Genomic DNA, 17,807 nt, shown 5'->3' with positions numbered 1-17,807 from the left:
TATTATGATATGACTAATATTATGCATAATTATATTATATTATATTATATTATATTATATTATATTATATTATATTATATTATATTATATTATGCAGTGGTAATACAATTTATGTGATACTCTTTTCACTTTTTGCAGTATTTTAACACAGAGATTAATAATGTTTTTTCTTCTTAATTTAAAATTGTTCTCAGGAAGTCGATATTCAATATTGATTTTTAATCACATTTAGGCTTTGGTGTGAATTTTGCTACTATCCATTTTGCTACCATGCTACTATCAAATATGCTTTACCATTCTAGACCAGACTTCTTCAAGCCAGAAGGCTAAACTGTGGATTTGTTGATCTCAGAGCCCTTTCAAACTCCCTAGTTTCATGATCTTGAAATATACATACAGCCCGCTGACCTCCTGTAATACAATATGTTAATGCGTATTTAGAGGCCTGCTCTGCAGTAAAGATTCTTTGACCTTTACAAAGTCTTTCCAGTGAGCAGACCTTCAATATGTTCATCAGTTTCATGATCCTCACTGACCCCTGTAATATATACTGAAGATGCATAATTAGATGCCTCCAGTTGCTAGTTTGCTAGTTAGTTTGCTATGTTTCTCTCAGAGGACTCTGACACTCAAAACTGAATAGGTTTCATTGTGTGAATAATATAGATCAATGCTGAGCACTAAAAGCCCATTCACACTAAGGATGATAACTACAGCGATAACTATAAGCAGAACATTTTAATAATCGTTGTTATTCTATGAGAATAAGTTAACACCACAACTGTAACAATAGTGATAGAAAGGAACAATATCTTTGGAATCACTTTCAGATTTCTTGTGCTTTTTTTTACAGCTGATGAATGATAAAAAGATTGACATTAAATCAGAATCCATCCAAATTTAAATCTGCAAAGTGTGCGCTAATACAGTTATTATAATTATTGTTATATTTATAGTAAGCATTTACTTGACCATTCACACTAAGTTAAGCACAGAGTACTGTTTTTTTTCTACAATTAGAAAAAATGTCTCTCAAGTTGATGTCTTAGGGGATATAATAATTTGGTAACACTTTACAATAAGATTCCAGTTGTTAACAGTGGTAACATGCACTAACAATAAAAAATACTTCAAAAGCATTTATTAATCTCAGTTAGTGTTAATCTCAACATTTACTAATACATTTTTAAAATCAAAAGTACTTTATAAACTAATATTACCAAAATGTATAAATACTGTAACAAATGTATGGCTGATTGTTAACAATAAATAATGGGACCTTTAGTAAAATGTTACCATTTTTTTTTTTATCTCTAAATATGAAACAAGAAACAATTTATTATTATTAGTCAAATACTACAAGTACTATAAGTAAAAATAATCAAATAATTACTGAAATTATACCAAAAGTCTTTACCCATATTAGTAGAAAGTAGAAATTATTTATTTGCAATAAAAACAAGGGAACAACGACATCGCTGTTTCACTCGGATATTCGTCACAATAGAGAATAAAAGGTTGGTAAAGGTAAATTGTAAAATGATCTCTGTACCTCTAGCCATTGGCCACAGACTGAGGTCATGGTCCCATCTCCTCCAATCACAGTGAGATGTGGGAGTGAATGTCTCTGAGAGAGTAGGAAGTCAGTGTGGTCATGAGCTGGTGTCAATTTAACAGCACCTATGAAGGCAAAGTTGAAAGAATGGGGCTGAAATTTTAATGGTGAAATTTCATCAGATTATCAGGCAAAAAAGGTCCATTGTCCATTGACAACAGTGTAGCTATGAAGCACCGCTCACACATGATTTCCATTACACGAGAGTAGATGTTAAAACTTGATGCTGATTTGTACTCGGCTTTCGCCAAGATAAGCACCAACTAAGACATAGCTTTCCGTATGGTGATGTGAATCTCCTTCTGTCTGGTGTTAATAGCTGCAGTGTATTTTGCGCATCAGCACACACAACGGCTGCAACCACAGTGCGGTCTCCCCATGACAAATGTCTGGATTGAGCTGAGTAGGGGACATCTCTAGGGTCTTCATGTGGGCACCTTCCGTCCTCAGTGTTTCGTCGACTAGCCCACGACACCTCAAGAGGGCTCGACAGTGACTCTGGCGTCCCAGAGTCACCCCCCTCCATCCCCCAATCAACTCAGCCCAGCTTACTAACCGTTTCATCCTTCCTGCTGCTGAGGTTGCTCCTTCCTCATAGCCCAAACCACAGTCTATCTCTCCGCAACCCGACCATACGCGCCAACCCGTTTGACTAAGGCTGTCGAGCCCCACTGCCGTCGTTAAAGCAGGTCAGTGGCAACTGTTCCGTATGGCATACTACCGCAAAACACAATATCTGTCCAAACAACCAATCCTCATTCACGCAAAATACACAGGAACATAATAACTGTAATAACTATGCAAGCTATACAAATAAACCAAATGACTCTTCAAGTCTTTCAAGAATTCTTCGAAACCGTAGCGTGGCTACCTGTACACAGCCAGCCAGACTCTTTCCGTCTCACAGCCAGTTGCTGCTCCTTTCTGCTGCTTCAGATAAGTTCTTTACTGTGCGACGCAACTCTTGGACACTGAATCCGACGTCTCCGAGGAACCGGGTTGTGGAGTGTGCCACAAATCCTCGACAACCCACTTCCACTGGATAAACCCGGACTCTCCATCCTCGCTGTTCTGCTTCAGTGGCCAGCTGAGCATACCGCAGTGTCTTCCTCTCATATACCTCATCAACAGCATCCTCCCATGGCACTGTAAGCTCTATCAGTTGAACAATGCGTGCTGATCCAGACCACAAAACAATATCTGGTCGGAGATTAGTGGTGGCAATCTCAGGTGGAAAAATAAGCCGTTAATCAAGATCAGCCAGCATTTTCCAGTCCCCAGCAGCTTCCAGTTGTCCTGGGCGAGAATTGGTTTTAACACCTTTTCTTGGTGGTTGCTCGCCTGGGCAGAGGAATATTGTCTTCTGTATGTAATGTTTTGCTAGAACAGGGGGCAACTTATTGGTCATGTCACGCTTGTCTTCCAATGCTAACGCCAAACATCGGAGTACTTGGTCATGGCGCCAAGTAAACCGACCCTGGCTAAGAGCCACCTTACATCCTGTCAAAATGTGCCTTAATGTGGCAGGTGATGAACACAAAGGACAAGAGGGATCCTCTCCTATCCAGAGGTTTAGGTTCTGTGGTGATGGGAGAACATCACATGTTGACCTGATAAGGAAACTGATCCTATTCTCTTCTATTGACCAAAGGTCTTGCCAGCCCATCTTGCGTTGTTCCACACTCTCCCATCTCATCCACTCTCCCTGCTTGGCCTGGGAAATGGCCTTTATACACCTCATCCTCTCCTCTTGCTTTCGCACCTTGTTGACTACCAGCTTCCTCCTTTGAGCTGGGGCTGCCTTGTGCCATTTAGGAGGAGCTAAACTGAGCCCAAAACCCCCTCTTCCATGCTGTACCTGTCCAACGATATCACCAAATTGAAGGGCAGCCTTTGCCTCTTCCACAGATTTCTTTGCTGACCACTGATACCAGTGCTACCAGTTAACACAGGTGCTGCCTCCCTTACACATTTGTCGCGTGACTCTACTAAGGTAATTTCCAGTATGACCTTGTTGCACTTAAACTCCTCGGTTAAAGCAGAGACTGGCAGCTGCAATATTCCTTTACTATAAAGTCCCACTCTGCTGAGGCAGCGTGGAACTCCCAACCCTTTCCTTATATATGAACTTATTTAAGCTTCCAGCTTATCCATTGTTGTCAAAGAAACCTCATACACAGTCAGTGGCCACAGCAACCTCGGCAGTAGACCAAACTGAAAGCACCAGAGTTTTAGTTTGCCTGGTAGAGTGCAGCTGTTTATGCTCTTCAACCCTTCCACTGCTTGTCGCCTAACTTCTCCCACTCTAACTGTGTCCTTTAGATCCCCATCGTACCATCTCCCAAGACTCTTCACTGGCTTCTCAGAAACTGTTGGAATTGCTTCACCATTAATGAAGAATGTTTTATCTACTACCTTGCCTTTAATTATCGAGATGCTCCTTGATTTAGAGAGCTTAAATTGCATTCGTGCCCATTTAATGTTATCGGTCACTTTTAGTCCAAGCAGCTTTCTGTTGGTCAATGTGACAAATCAGTGTCACCAACATCTTACAAAGCTTGTGTGGGGAAATATTTCAACCTAACAAGAAATTCAAGACATATGAATTCCTATTAAAAAGACTGTATATTTACGACAAAAATTCACTGAACAGCGGTAACAGTGATGGCGCCTTACTTTCTTGATTTTCCTGGTGTGGCGTGAGGAATTCACGTGGCATGAATCATTAAGTCATACTTATTCTCTCTATATTTTATATATAGGTCTCTTTTGGAAAACGCTATCACAGATTTGTTCTTTTGCTATTGTAGCAAATGGGAATTGAAAATATATTTTTGTTGTCGTCTCCCATTTACCACTATAGAAGCTTACCCAACTATCATAACTTCTTCTGAGAACGTCTCGGTTACGTATGTAACCCTCGTTCCCTGAAGGAAGGAACGAAGACATAGTCAACTGATTGGGATCACGCTTAGGGAGCCTGTCATCATCGAGTACTGTTAAAATGAGCCAATGCACATTAGCGTGCGAGATCTGCATCTCTCACTCCACCCCGTGGCACGGGTATGAATACAGAAGTGGATCTACGCACCAGTTGTTTTTCGCTGAGGAGCCAAGCAGAGCCCGGAGTCAGTGGTGGTTCAGCAATAGTGGCAACAGGACAACGTCTCTGTTCCCTCCTTCAGGGAACGAGGGTTACATACGTAACTGAGACATTCCCTGTCAGTCGCTCACGTTCAACGTAGTCGATATGTCGACTGATTGGAATCCCAATTAAAACGCCACTAGTGCTGCCACCTTCCAGCAACTAGACAAAAGCCTTATGATCCCTTCGCATTATTGAGGAGGAGACGGGATAGGGCTTAGGCCAGGGAAAGCATTGCTGTTATACAGACCACTGGGAAAGCCTTCCCTTTCTTTGGAAAGGAATACGCTGTGGAAGCCACATCCTGCCCGCAGGAAAGTAACATGTGGAGGATACACATATAGACTGGGCGTTACCAGGCAGTACAACATATGGAATGTCACTGAGGTTGCTCCAGCCTATATCGGGGGGAGAAACACCGGACAGTGACGGCAGAGCGGGCTCTGCCAAGGGAAGACACGGGCTCGCCGCAGGGAGCCGTACGGTGGAAGAATACACAGCGGATTGAACCGGGCTTACAGTGAAACTAGCTTCATGTGAAGGTAGCCCACGGGAAGCAACCGTCTCGACACATAGGCTATTTTTCTAGCGAACGTGTTTGGTGTCGCCAAAGGCTCACTACCCAGGTGGGCACGGTGCACCTTGGGTAAACACACCAAGATTATGGCAACCACTATCCAGAGGGCCAACCTCTGCTTGGAAACAGCCTTCCCTTCTGCTGGTCTCCGTAACAGACAAGAGCTGGTCTGAGGTCCTGACGCTGAGGTCTCTCAGAGTGCAGTAGCACCAAAGATAAGTCCCAAGAGGGTATAGAGGGGGCGCAAGGTGGATTCTCTCCTTGCTCCCCTCAGGAACCTGACGATCAAGTCGTGCTTCCCCATGGATTGTATCCACTGCATCATGATGTGCATCAATTCATAGAGGCAATATACAATTTGGGAGTGGAGGGTGATACCCCTCGCTCCGACCCATCTTGCTGGAAAGAAAACACGGAAGAGATCGAACATCCTCGGGGGTCTTCCTGGAGAGAAAAACACCACTCAACGAACAGGTTCCACTTCAGGGCGCAAGCATGCCTCGTAGAGGGTGCTCTCATAGAAGTGATGGTGTCTACGACATGTGGTAGATCACCTAGAACCTCCGTTTCCCGTCCTTTCGGGACCAGACATGGAGTTTCCAGAGATCTGGAAGCAGGTGCCAACGCTGCCCTGTCCCTGAAAACTGTCTCAGAGGAATGGGACAGGAAGGGCTGTCGAGAGTGAGTTCGGGGGAACTAGAACTGGTTGGGCCAATAAAGGGCAACTGGCAAGACCTGCTCCTTCTCCTGCCTGACTTAGCAAAGGGCTGTGCAAGAAGGCTCACTGGGGAAACACATCTCTGTGGAGGCCCTGGGGCCAGCTGTGCACCAGTGTCTCTGTGCTGAGGGTAGTCCGCTCGGTCAGGGAGTAAAACAATTGAAAATGGGACAAGTCCGGAGAGGCAAACGGATGTAACTGTGCGGCCCCGAAGTGGTGCTTGAACATCTGGACCGCCTGGGGATGGAGTCTCCACTTTTCCCTGGGCCCCAGGCTGTCGTGAGGCCTAGTAGGCAGCCAATTGAGCAGGCCGTAAAATTAAGTGGAATGAAGCGACCACAGAAGCTTCTGACTCCAAGGAGGAGGTGGCGGGCGAGTTGCGACATGCGAGGGAAGCGTAGCGCAACGGTCGCAGTGTTTGTACAGACCATTACAAGCTTGCTGTCCAGGTGTACTGCCAGCAACTCGAGGCAGTTGGACGAGGTCCGTCCAGACCCCCGTTACTGCATGCCCGTTGTACGTGGCCCCTCAGCCGGTGTTTGGTGGACACTTGTTCTACGGGCGACTGGCCCGGAGAAACAAAAGTTTGATCACAGGCTGAGGGTTTGGAGACAGGCCAGGTAATTGACACACGGAGCGTGTCGCTGTGAAGCCAGTGCTGAAGCGCCATCATATGGAGGATTCTCTGAATCTGAACCATTGCAGCTGTGTCTGCCATATGCCTCAAGAGCCTCTGAAAAGGTTTCAGTGGCACCTTTTCTCACTTCTGAAAGCACTGACCAGACAAGTTCCTGCTGTGAGGCGTGTTAGACCGAGTCCAGCTCCTTACCGGAAAAAGAGATCCTCAGCCCGTGGGCGAGTTTACTCTTTTCCCAGTTGACCTGAAGACCCAACTGGCTATGTAGCACTCAAAGGGTAGGATTTGTACTGAGACTTCGAACCCTCAAATGCAAAAACACAGGATGGCCTGCATTGCGGAGGATAGAGATCTGAGCACGCGTCCATCAGGTTGAACGCTGCAGACCAATCTCATGGACGGAGCATTTGAAAATGCATCTCTATGTTAGCAACTTGAACAGAGGCTTGTACAGGGCCTGAATCAAGAGTCGCAGGTCCGAGATTGGCCATAACCCAACACCTTTCTTGGGTACAACGAAGTATGAGCTATAGAAGCTGGTCTTCATATCGGCCAGATTTAACCGGTTCAATCGCATCCTTTGTCCAGTAGGAGTGCGATGTCCGCACGCATGACAGGGCACATTCGCTCAACACCGAAGTGTAACGAACAGCGCTGAACTTGGGCGGAAGCCGGGCGAACTGAATCGTACAGTCGATGGTACGGAGAAGCCGACTGGACCGGTTGGGAGCACTTTCCCGGCTTCTACGAACTGGGAAACCAGAGGTACCACAGACGTATCCTGGGTGGGGCAGCGAGGTGGAGGACAGGGACCTGGGTCGGAAGGCTCGAAGCCGGCCTGAAGCGGGGTCTGAATGTGGTGCACAACACTTACCTGTCTCCACGTGGAGGCAGGGGCTGCGCAAGTAGTCGTGACCGGGTCCTCGAACCACACCCAGCTACCGGCTGACGATACAAGAGGGGGCTGAGGGGTGCAAGGCTGTACAGGGTCGCACACCGCCAGTCTGAGCCACTTGGGACCTAGGAACAGAGGACTTTGAGGAGCCAGTGGCGGAACAGTAACCATCTGAAGAGCTCGTTCCCCCATCCCTCGGTGGCCTGCGTCAGGGATGCTTGGCCTTACACTTGCCAACTGGATCGGCAGCGACCGACAAACTTCAACACTCTTCAGAGACATCGACACCGATCGGCTTCGAAGCGAAAGACAACTGGTGCGTGCATCCACGTCCGTATTTATACCCGCGAAGTAGGGCGGAGTGTGAGATCCAAATCTCGCACGCCAAACTGCATTGGCTCGTTTTAAAAGTACTCGAAGAACAGGCTCTCTAAGTGTGATCCCAATCAGTCGACACGTCGACTACGTCGGACGTGAGCGACTGAAAGGGAACCCTGGAAATGTGCAAAGGGCCCATTTAACGATAAAATATCCAGTTATCAGCAAATAGAATTAACCACTCATCTCCAAAAATATCATGCATAATCAAATGAAATACCTGTGCCAAATGTCATATCCACCATAGAGTCAGTGACAATAGGTAATAACCGCTCTGTGAATGGATGCCTGCAGTGTTTGCCATGAAGATCCTGAAGAGAAAAGAATTCATATTTTGGGCTTTAACTCTGGTTGTAAACTAAAATTATTCAGTATTCTAGGTCACAATAGCTCAGAAAATGAGCACACTATGTAGTACAATAATATCTCATTCGAACACAAGTACAGCCATGATAAGTAATATGTGACCCTGGACTACAAAACCAGACACATGGGTCAATTTTTCGACAATGAGATGTATACATCAAATGACAGCTGAATAAATAAGCTTTCCATTTATGTATGGTTTGTTAGGATATGACAACATTTAGCCGAGATAGCACTATTTGAAAATCTGGAATCTGAGGTTGCAACAAAAAAAAAGAAACATGAGAAAATCGCCTTTAAAGTTGTCCATTTATGTTCGCGATTGTGCTGCATTCACTCGCAAAAATAAACATTTTATATATTTAAGGTAGGAAATTTATCAAATATATTCATGGAACCTGATCTTTACTTAATATCCTAATGATTTTTGGCATAAAAGAAAATTGTATAATTTTGACCCATGCAATGTATTGTTAGCTATTGCCACAAATATACCTGTGCGACTTTGTGACTGGTTTTGCAATACAGGGTCACATATCATAAGCACAGTTGACAAGAAAATCCATTTGAAAACCATTATAACTTTACTTTATATCGAGGGTCATCAGGATGAACAGCAATGGCCACGTCTCCCAGCATCGTCTCTGGACGAGTGGTTGAAACGGCAACCTCTCTTTCTAAATAAAATAAATAAACAAACCACACTTACAACTAAAGGGGTAAAACAAAATCTCAAGAAATCAAGCAAACTGAAACAATTCCACTTACCCTGTCCCTCCAAAGGATATGCAAATGTAACCATGATCCCAAACTCCACTTTCTGCTGATAGCCGGGAACAGACAGAAGAGTCCTGCCAGACAGCTCCTTTGAGTCCACCTTAACACATCAAACCATGCCTTAGTCTACAAGAAATGTGTGACATTGCTAGTGTTGTCAGACATTGTTTGGCCCAGTAATGCACCTCTATATCTGAGATGGCTGACTCTAAGGCACAGCTCCAGTTGACCAGACCTTCAGAACGATAGATGAGCCCAGAGTCACACAACCTGACAAAAGCTTCAGTCACAGCACTGCTGAAACCCTATAGAGAAAAATGTAATGTTTAATACAATTTTGTAGACAATATGTCTTCTGAGACGGATGAAAATTGCAGTCGATAATAGTCCTGGTTCATTCATCACAATGAAAACCCTCAAGAAAAATAAGTGCGCTTAATAGTAATTGAATGTATAGGTCAAATCTTAAAAGTATATTTGGTTACATTTTATTTTAAGGTAACAGTGACTTTGTACTCAACTAAGTACTGAGTGATATTAATTAACTACATGTAATCACTATAGAGTTCCAATTAAGGTTAGTTACTTGTAATTATGCATAATTTACTGTTAAAATTCTACATAAAATACATGTAGTAATGTGTAACAACAAAGTCACCTTAAAATAAAGAGTTACGGTATATTTTGAACAATTCTGTACTTGCAGATACTATATTAATGGAATAAATGGTACGCACTTTCAACATTGACTAAAGTGTACTTCTTAATACTGTCAAATTAAAAGTTTTACTTTTAAGTACATTTTAAATCACTAGTTTTAATAATCTTTTGTCATGCATTATAAAATTACACTTATTTTGATGTGTACATACTTAAGCACACGTAAAGTACTTGATTATAAATGTAACTGTATTATTCAATATTGCATTTAAAGTTAATATATTTTAAATGTACTACAATTCAGCTTAATCATAACAAATTTGATATTACAAATAGATTTAAATGAATGACATACAAGTTTAAATAGAAATGAGATTGAAGTACAGTATAATTTAACATACCATGAATGCTTGTCAGTGTTTTCGGCACAATTTAACCACATTTCAAAGACAATAGAAGTAGTTATAATATTACAAACAATGGAGCACTTAAGTTCAATTTAAGTGGGTCTAAAAAAGCCCTCTAAAGTTCAGCTAATTATATTTAATATAAATGTAACCTATAATATATTTTCGTTTAAATGCAATTAAATGTAATTAAGCATCAGAAAATATTAAAAGTGTGAACAATGTATAGTATATTATTTACATATATTATTTATATTAAATATATTATTTACTGCAGGAATATTGTACAGTACTACAGTGGTATGCTATTCTAAACAAAGGCAATGTGTGAACTGAGAAAGTCCTTTTTATTACCGGGTCCATCGTAAAACAGGCTCTGCTCCAGTCAAGAGATGCACCTAGTTTTCTCAGCTGATGATAAATCTCATCCCCTTTTCTAAAAAAAGGCCAAACATTTAAGCTGAATTAAAAAAGACATCCCTAAACAGTTACCGTATGGAAATGGATAATGTAATAGTTGTAATTGTACCATATACAGGCCCTGAACCACTGAAAGGCTCTGATATGGAATCGGATATAAAAAAACTTTTTCTTGCATTTGCGAGTTTATAATTCTGACATTTTTTTTTTAATAGAATTATGAGATATAAACTCATAATGAGTTATAAAGACCGAATTGCAAGATATAAACTTGAAATTCTTAAAATATTTTCTTGCAATTCAGACAGATACTCAATTGCGAGATTATTTCTCACAACGTTTTTACTTTATTTCTCACAATCTGGCAAACTGTGAGATAAATTTGAAATTCTGATTTTTTTCCCCCACAATTCTGAGATATTAACTTGCAATTCTGACTTTGTTTTTCCACAAATGCGAGTTAATAAAGTTCAATTCAGATTTGTTTCCCTCATAATTGTGAGATACTTTTAATTGGAACTTATAAAGTCTAAATTCCGGGGGAAAAAGTCAGAATTGTGAGATCAAAAGTTGCAATTAACCGTTTTGTTTTTTATTCTGTGGCAGAAACAAGCTTCCATACAGATATATAAATAAAAGAAGGACAGCAAAAAAGGAGAGACAAAGACTCACTCATTTTTCCATCTCCAGACCTGTTTGAGGAACTCCTCTCTACTGTAGTCCTGTCTGCACTTCCCCTGTTCCCTGAACAGCTTCCTCTCCACCACAGACTATCACACACATCAGAGAGTTTTCTGAACAGCTAATACACATAGAAAATGAAATCTCAGCATCATTAACAGATGTAGAGATGGGGTACCTGTGTTGCAATTCCAGCATGGTCACAGCCTGGAACCCATAGCACCTTGTAGCCCTGCATCCGTCGCCTGAATTGAAAACATCATATTTTTTACAAAATATTATAATATCCAAGATAATACTGGACTCTGACAAAGTGTCAATTTAAAGAGATCTTTTTATTTATATATATATATATATATATATATATATATATATATATATATATATATATATATATATATATATATATATGTGTGTGTGTGTGTATGTATTGTTGATGTATGTTATGTTACTGAGTATTAATCAAAGAGTTTCTTAAAATGGTACCAGCGAGCCAAAGCATCTTCTATAGCCACTGTCAGTGCATGTCCGAGATGTAAAGTGCCGGTCACATTTGGGGGTGGAATACATAAGGAGAAATATTTATCAACAGAATGGGGCTGTTTACTCTGAAGAAAAAGACACACAAAAAAAACTTGGTTAAAAACATTCTAATATGTGCAAAAACTAAGAACACTAATAAAAATATGTCAAAAAAGTATGTAACATGCAATAATACATCCGCTCTACTAAAAGAACAAAGTCGGCACAGCTTATGCTCACCAATGCTGCATTTATTTGATCAAAAATAGAGTAAAAAACTGTAATTTTGTGCAATATTATTAGAATTTAAAATAACTGTTTTCTATTTGAATATATTTTAAAATGTAATTTATTCCTGTGATGGTAAAGCTGAATTTTCAGCATCATTACTCCAGTCTACAGTCACATGATCCTTCTAATATGCTGATTTACTGCTCAAGAAACATTTGTTAATTATAATAGTTATTTCAAAATATTTGAAAACAGTTCTGCTGCTTAATATTTTTCTTAAAAGCACGATACATTTTTTCCAAGATTCTTTAATGAATAGAAAGTTAAAAAACAGCATTTATTTGAAATAAAAATCTTTTGTAACATTATAAATGTTTTTACTGTAATTTTTGATCAATTTAATGTGCCCTTGCTGAATAAACAAACAAACAAACAAATAAATAAATAAATCATTATTTAAAAAAAAAATCAATTTATATGAATTCATCATAAAGAAGCAATAAACACACTGGTTGAAGTACTGGTAATACAAAGTTTCTTGGGTTCTATCTTATTGGGTTAACAGATTATTGAAGATAATAATAATACAAATAAAGCTATAACTGCTCCCTTACATGCTGCTCAGGACTGAAGAATCCCTGTTTCTCCCACCACTGATACCAGCCAAACTCCACATATTCTGGGCTGTAGGATTGTGGGAAGGGCAGAGTGGTGTCTAAAAGAGAGGATGTTTGGAAGACATGGGAGTTACAGAGATAGGGATGATACCATAGGCATCTATAATACGGTAACTGCATTAGTCAACATAAACCCCATCAGTGGAAAAACCATTCAGAACATCAATGCACAGTAACACAAGAAATAATATGAAGAGAAGGAGGAAAAGCATTCTGTTACCTTTCTTCTCTCCAGGTAAGAGTGCTTCATTGTAGGTTATTTTCTCTTTATCAGACCAGCTCAGTTCAACGTCATTCACATCCTATAAGGGTTAAAGGGTTATAAGGCTTGCATGGTTTTAAACCATATGAAATGTGCACTGTTTTGCTTATGCATAACCCACACTACTGAGTATGGCCTTCTCCCGTGCTCGTCTGCGTTTGGCTTTCTCAGCTTGTGTCCTGGGATGATGTGAAGAGAGTGTGTTGGATGGGGTTTGAGAGCAGAGTCTGCAAGCCCATGTGCTCCAGGCTTTCTGTAGATCTCCGCTCCAGATTCTGGGTGAAACCACATGCACAGACTTCCACATGTCCTGAAATCCGAAGCGCTTAAGCATGAAACTAGTGTAAAAAGACAAACAAAATTTGTCTTGTAAACAAAATGTGACCACACAAAAAACACTAAATAATTGTAAACAATTATTTAATTTGTGCATCACATTTAAATTCTTGAGTAATAAAACGAAATAAAATTCTTAAACATTTTTTAGACATGACACCATGGTATTTTTGCCATGTAGCTACTTTGGAGTCAGTGTTGTTAATGTTAACTACGAGAGAGCAGAGAGAGTAAGCATTCAGTACAATGGTACAACAACAAAATACATGAAACAAACATGCAGGATCAAAGGTGTTTGATAATGCTTTAAGCAATCAATAAAAGTTCACCATTATGAAAATATTATTGATAAATGCGTACAGCAACTTTATGAAATGCATCCTTTACAGAATTCACACGTTATCTTATGATCAGAGAAAAACGGCATTTTGAGAATGACAGATAAAAAGGAAGGTAAGTTACCTTCACTAGATGTGAGCTATCACTGGGCGCAGACATATTGCGGATACGGCATTGATTTTTCCCATTGATATATTTAGGTTTTTAAATTCTGTATGACTTAAAACACAAATGAATGAGAAATCAAAAAGCTGCGAACAGTTTAAGTTAAATTAGAGGGGATTATATTTCCTTCTCGATTTACAAGATCTTGTAGCGTCCGCTGTTTCCTATCGGATAGTTTTTAGATGAACACTCAGCGGTTGCGTCTCAAAAGCTAATGACCTGCCTATCTAGACAGCATTGCTACGCGTCAAGATTGCGTTGCTCTTTCTGAAATCGTAAATATATTTTGACGTGTTTCGAGTAAACATCGATTTAAATATACAATTCAGCTAACTTGACTTAAAAGACATATATAATGTCACAAATCCAGTCTAGGTAGTCAGCTCACTAGTTTTTGAAACACAGTCAACTTCAGAATCTGGTCTGTCCGTAAATGCGTCCTTCCGAGGAGTGATTAGGCTAGTACAAATTCATCTCATGCATTCATCTCAGATGCATATAGCGTCGAGCTCGACATTTTGAAACGACAACCAACAACTGAATATTTGTTTTCTAATATTCTCTAAATTGAGACCAGACTTTCATCTATCGAACGCCTCTGGGACGGTTTATTCGGGTTTCATCAGTGCTATGGCGGAGGTCCAACGTAACGTTACATCGAGTGAGACTATAACGGAGACCGTTCAGGTTCAGGCGGGCACACCGCCTCCACCGCAGCAGGTATCCTGCCCTATTTACTGTAGTAGACACCATCACTAACCACACTTGCACGGAATAATTCAGCTACAAGAGCTGATACCTCTTGTAATTAACTAAGTTAATCGTTTTATAGTTAGCACATCGACTAGTTTAAATAGACTAGCCAGATACCAGCATAAGGCCTGTTTAGTAATCAACATGTTCAGCTGGGTTTATGTGCTCAACTTGTTTGGCAGTGTGTTATGATCTTATGTTAATCCCCATCACAACAAAAATACACATTTTAATGTTTAGCCTTTTATAGACCTTAGAAAGCCGTACCATGGTAACCACCGTTTTCATTTTAGTTACAATAACTTACGTTACTGCCTTCAAAAATTATAGAATAATTGTGAAAGCATTTTACAGCACTTACTCAAAAAGTACTGGGAGTACCAATTATAAAACCATACAATAAACGTTACTGTAATAAACGTTAAATAGACAAATAAAATAAGATAGGCCTAAATATTTTTTTCAACTTATTTTTTTCAACAAGTTGCCATGTTCCCAACATTTCTCATACTAAAATAAATTAAAAAACTAAAATAACAAATGAATAAAAACTAATATAAATGACAAAATGCATAACAAAATTACTACAACTTTAAAATGAAAAGATAAAATAAAAAAATATTAATAACTATAATAGTGTCTCACTTGGTTGTACCATGGCACAGTTAGTATCAATGATTGTGCCATAGAGGCTATTATTTATAACTGTATTATTTGGATTCATTATTTATTTATTTGTAATGAAAAATCCAATTACACTTTATTGTCTTCATAATGTTTGAAAAATAAAATATAGTTATAAAATATAGTTGATCTGATTTAGCTATCATCAAACCTATGATAGCTAATGGTTGTGCATATCCGAAACGACATTTACTAATGTCACTAAGGGGCCATTTACTTTACACGACACCATTGTCAACTAAAAACGGAAACCTTTTAATGCATTTTTGACTGTTAATTTACACGACAATGCCATTTTGGGGGCCTGAAAATGCAAATTTTTGAAAATGGGATTCAAAGTGCATGTTTTTGAAAACGATACCATTATTATCTCCATGTAAACTACAAAAACTTGAATTTGCGAAAACAGTGATGTCATGCGCATGCATGTTACGTGTTCAGTCTATGCGTGTAGTGTTTCTATACAAAGTGTTATCGCAAACTACTGGCCTGACAGCAGAATACAGCATTTTCAATCGTTTTCGTGGATGCATGTGAGCAGGGATCGTTTTGACTACGCTGTTGAAAAACATTTCCGTTGTTGGTCGTTGTCGTGTAAACGTGCCCTAAAATAATTCTCCATATGATGGTTTCAGGAGGGAAGAAGCTTGACCATCAAGCTCAGGAAAAGGAAGACGGACAAGAAAGTGGAGTGGTCCAGTGACACGGTGGACAATGAACATCTGGGCCGGAGGTCTTCAAAGTGTGAGTCTGGGTTTATTAGTGTAGATCTGGTGGTCTGAATTATGGATGATCATTCAATCTGTTTATCTATTCAAAATTTCTTGTAAAACATCAAAATACTTGGAAAAATGGTGTAGGACAGGCAGATCTGGGCCATTTCAAGTCTGCTTTAAAATAGCTGACCTTAAAAATTGGGTTTAGAACGACCTGCATCTGTTTAAAGCGGCCGATTGAATGTTTCATTTCTTGAAATAGAACGTCCTCAGCTGATTTGTCTTTTTGTTGTCACTTTCTTCTAAAAACACTTTGATATGTCCAGGTTGCTGTATTTACGAGAAGCCACGACAGTTCGGCGAGTCTTCCTCGGAAAGTGAGGGGGATGACGAGGAAGGCTGCGGAAGTGCGCATTGTGTTCTGGGACATGGGAGAAGAGACAATCAACAGAGGGAGGGTGGTGGGACCACAGCGCCACCTAGCTCTGGGGGAACAAACCCTCACTAGAAGTTAGTGGGAGAGTCGGTTTGGAGGGAAGGGTAAAGGGCGGCACTACATTCATAATCCCTCATCCTCACTCACACTGAATTACATCACACCATCACTGGGTGTCAAAAGCTTTTTGATGAATGAAAGCTTGTAGAGCAATGCAATGTGATTCGTTTTCCCCGTGGTCATTAGTGTGATGACTTGGGGAAGACTAAACCTTTTTAGCGATCTGAACGCTGCGGAAAATTGATATTTGTTGTACATATGACATTGGTTTTTATTTCTTTTTGTGAAATCTATAGTTATTTGTTTGTGTTTAACAACTTGATCTTACCAGTTATGTGTCCACAAACAATATTTTAATGCATTAAAAACCTTCAAATGTTAATTGGGAAGGTTGTACCTTGGTGCGAATTTAAAGGGATTAAAGGCAGTATAAAAAAATAAATTTTATATCTTGCTGTGTCACATTTCTAGCAGCAGTATTTCTTCAAATCACTTGAGGATTTTCAAGTGTAATATGTGTTGTGTGCTATAGGGAATTAAAAAAAAAGACAGATTTCAGGAACTCAACCCTTTGAATATATTTACAGGGACACATTAAATCACCTCCATTAGTTTTCACAAGTTTGAGTTTTAGTGAGGCTCCCCTCAGACAATCAGGCCAGTAAGAAACTCGGCATGTACATAGAAAGACATTAATGTGTTTAAAACGTAGTAAAGTGGACAGAAACTTTTAAATTCATTCTGAATGCGAGGTGAGAACGGCACCTTGATCATTACCCAAAACTGAAGTAAATTGAAAAGCAGAAGTGCAATTAAACAGTGGTATACTGATCTGAAAATACATAGATTTGGCAATTATCCTTTTTATCCTCATGTTTTACATGAAATCCAGGTAAAAATGTTTTGGTGTATGTGATTGAGAAGATCACCCTGTGACATGTAAGGTGCCTCATTTCATCCTGGTCACGATGGCTGCTTTTATTTAGCAGAAATTGGTATAAAATCCAGCTAAAAGTGGGAGAGGTGTATGCTGTCAGCTTGGTGTATAGTAGTTTGATTTGAGCTTTAAGGATTTATTATATGTGGTTATAAAGAGCACGGGAAGGTGCATGACTGAATACTGGCCAAGAAGAAAATGCACATAGCATCATCTCTCCACCGATGTCAGATACAGATGATCCCCATCAGGACCATCGCATCAGTCATCTGTATCACAGCATTCACATGCATCTGTCGCACCTTTACTGTGAACGCACCTGTATGTACATAGCAAAGGTCATAGAGTGGATTTAACATGAATAAACAGATGTTAAGTTATGTTCTTTATATCTATTAAATGCTTAATGGCAA

The 17,807-nt window shown here is 39.9% G+C and overlaps 2 protein-coding genes across 2 annotated transcripts in view; one reads left to right on the top strand and one right to left on the bottom strand.

Moving 5' to 3' along the window:
- vars2 (valyl-tRNA synthetase 2, mitochondrial) overlaps window positions 1–14,429 on the bottom strand; it is a 26,474-nt gene extending 12,045 nt beyond the window's left edge. The window contains exons 1-13 of the mRNA XM_077196416.1: window positions 13,767–14,429; window positions 13,090–13,306; window positions 12,927–13,008; window positions 12,644–12,744; window positions 11,763–11,884; window positions 11,455–11,521; window positions 11,268–11,365; window positions 10,530–10,611; window positions 9,294–9,413; window positions 9,100–9,208; window positions 8,920–9,008; window positions 8,186–8,276; window positions 1,553–1,680 (exon numbers count right to left, since the gene is read on the bottom strand). Coding sequence (XP_077052531.1) covers window positions 1,553–1,680; window positions 8,186–8,276; window positions 8,920–9,008; window positions 9,100–9,208; window positions 9,294–9,413; window positions 10,530–10,611; window positions 11,268–11,365; window positions 11,455–11,521; window positions 11,763–11,884; window positions 12,644–12,744; window positions 12,927–13,008; window positions 13,090–13,302 — 1,302 coding nt within the window. The 5' untranslated portion in view covers window positions 13,303–13,306; window positions 13,767–14,429. The remainder of the gene's footprint in view (window positions 1–1,552; window positions 1,681–8,185; window positions 8,277–8,919; window positions 9,009–9,099; window positions 9,209–9,293; window positions 9,414–10,529; window positions 10,612–11,267; window positions 11,366–11,454; window positions 11,522–11,762; window positions 11,885–12,643; window positions 12,745–12,926; window positions 13,009–13,089; window positions 13,307–13,766) is intronic.
- On the top strand, window positions 14,396–17,807 carry ppp1r11 (protein phosphatase 1, regulatory (inhibitor) subunit 11). Its single transcript, XM_077196418.1, has 3 exons — window positions 14,396–14,528; window positions 15,881–15,989; window positions 16,288–17,807. Exons 1-3 carry the CDS (start codon window positions 14,439–14,441, stop codon window positions 16,467–16,469), a joined length of 381 nt encoding a protein of 126 aa, XP_077052533.1. The 5' UTR covers window positions 14,396–14,438; the 3' UTR covers window positions 16,470–17,807.

Source organism: Siphateles boraxobius, unplaced genomic scaffold (genome assembly GCF_051911475.1).
Source record: "Siphateles boraxobius isolate OS27281-9 unplaced genomic scaffold, OSU_SipBor_1 35, whole genome shotgun sequence".
Taxonomy (NCBI): domain Eukaryota; kingdom Metazoa; phylum Chordata; class Actinopteri; order Cypriniformes; family Leuciscidae; genus Siphateles; species Siphateles boraxobius.
Note: the sequence above shows the minus strand (reverse complement) of the source record. Positions and strands in the feature narration are given on the sequence as shown.

What these genes read in the sequence shown, in the direction of transcription:
- ppp1r11 (XM_077196418.1), top strand. Translation starts at nt 14,439, where the DNA reads ATGGCGGAGGTCCAACGTAACGTTACATCGAGTGAGACTATAACGGAG. An exon ending in CACCGCCTCCACCGCAGCAG is followed by an intron (nt 14,529 to 15,880) that starts GTATCCTGCCCT and finishes TGATGGTTTCAG; the next exon opens with GAGGGAAGAAGCTTGACCAT. An exon ending in GGGCCGGAGGTCTTCAAAGT is followed by an intron (nt 15,990 to 16,287) that starts GTGAGTCTGGGT and finishes TGATATGTCCAG; the next exon opens with GTTGCTGTATTTACGAGAAG.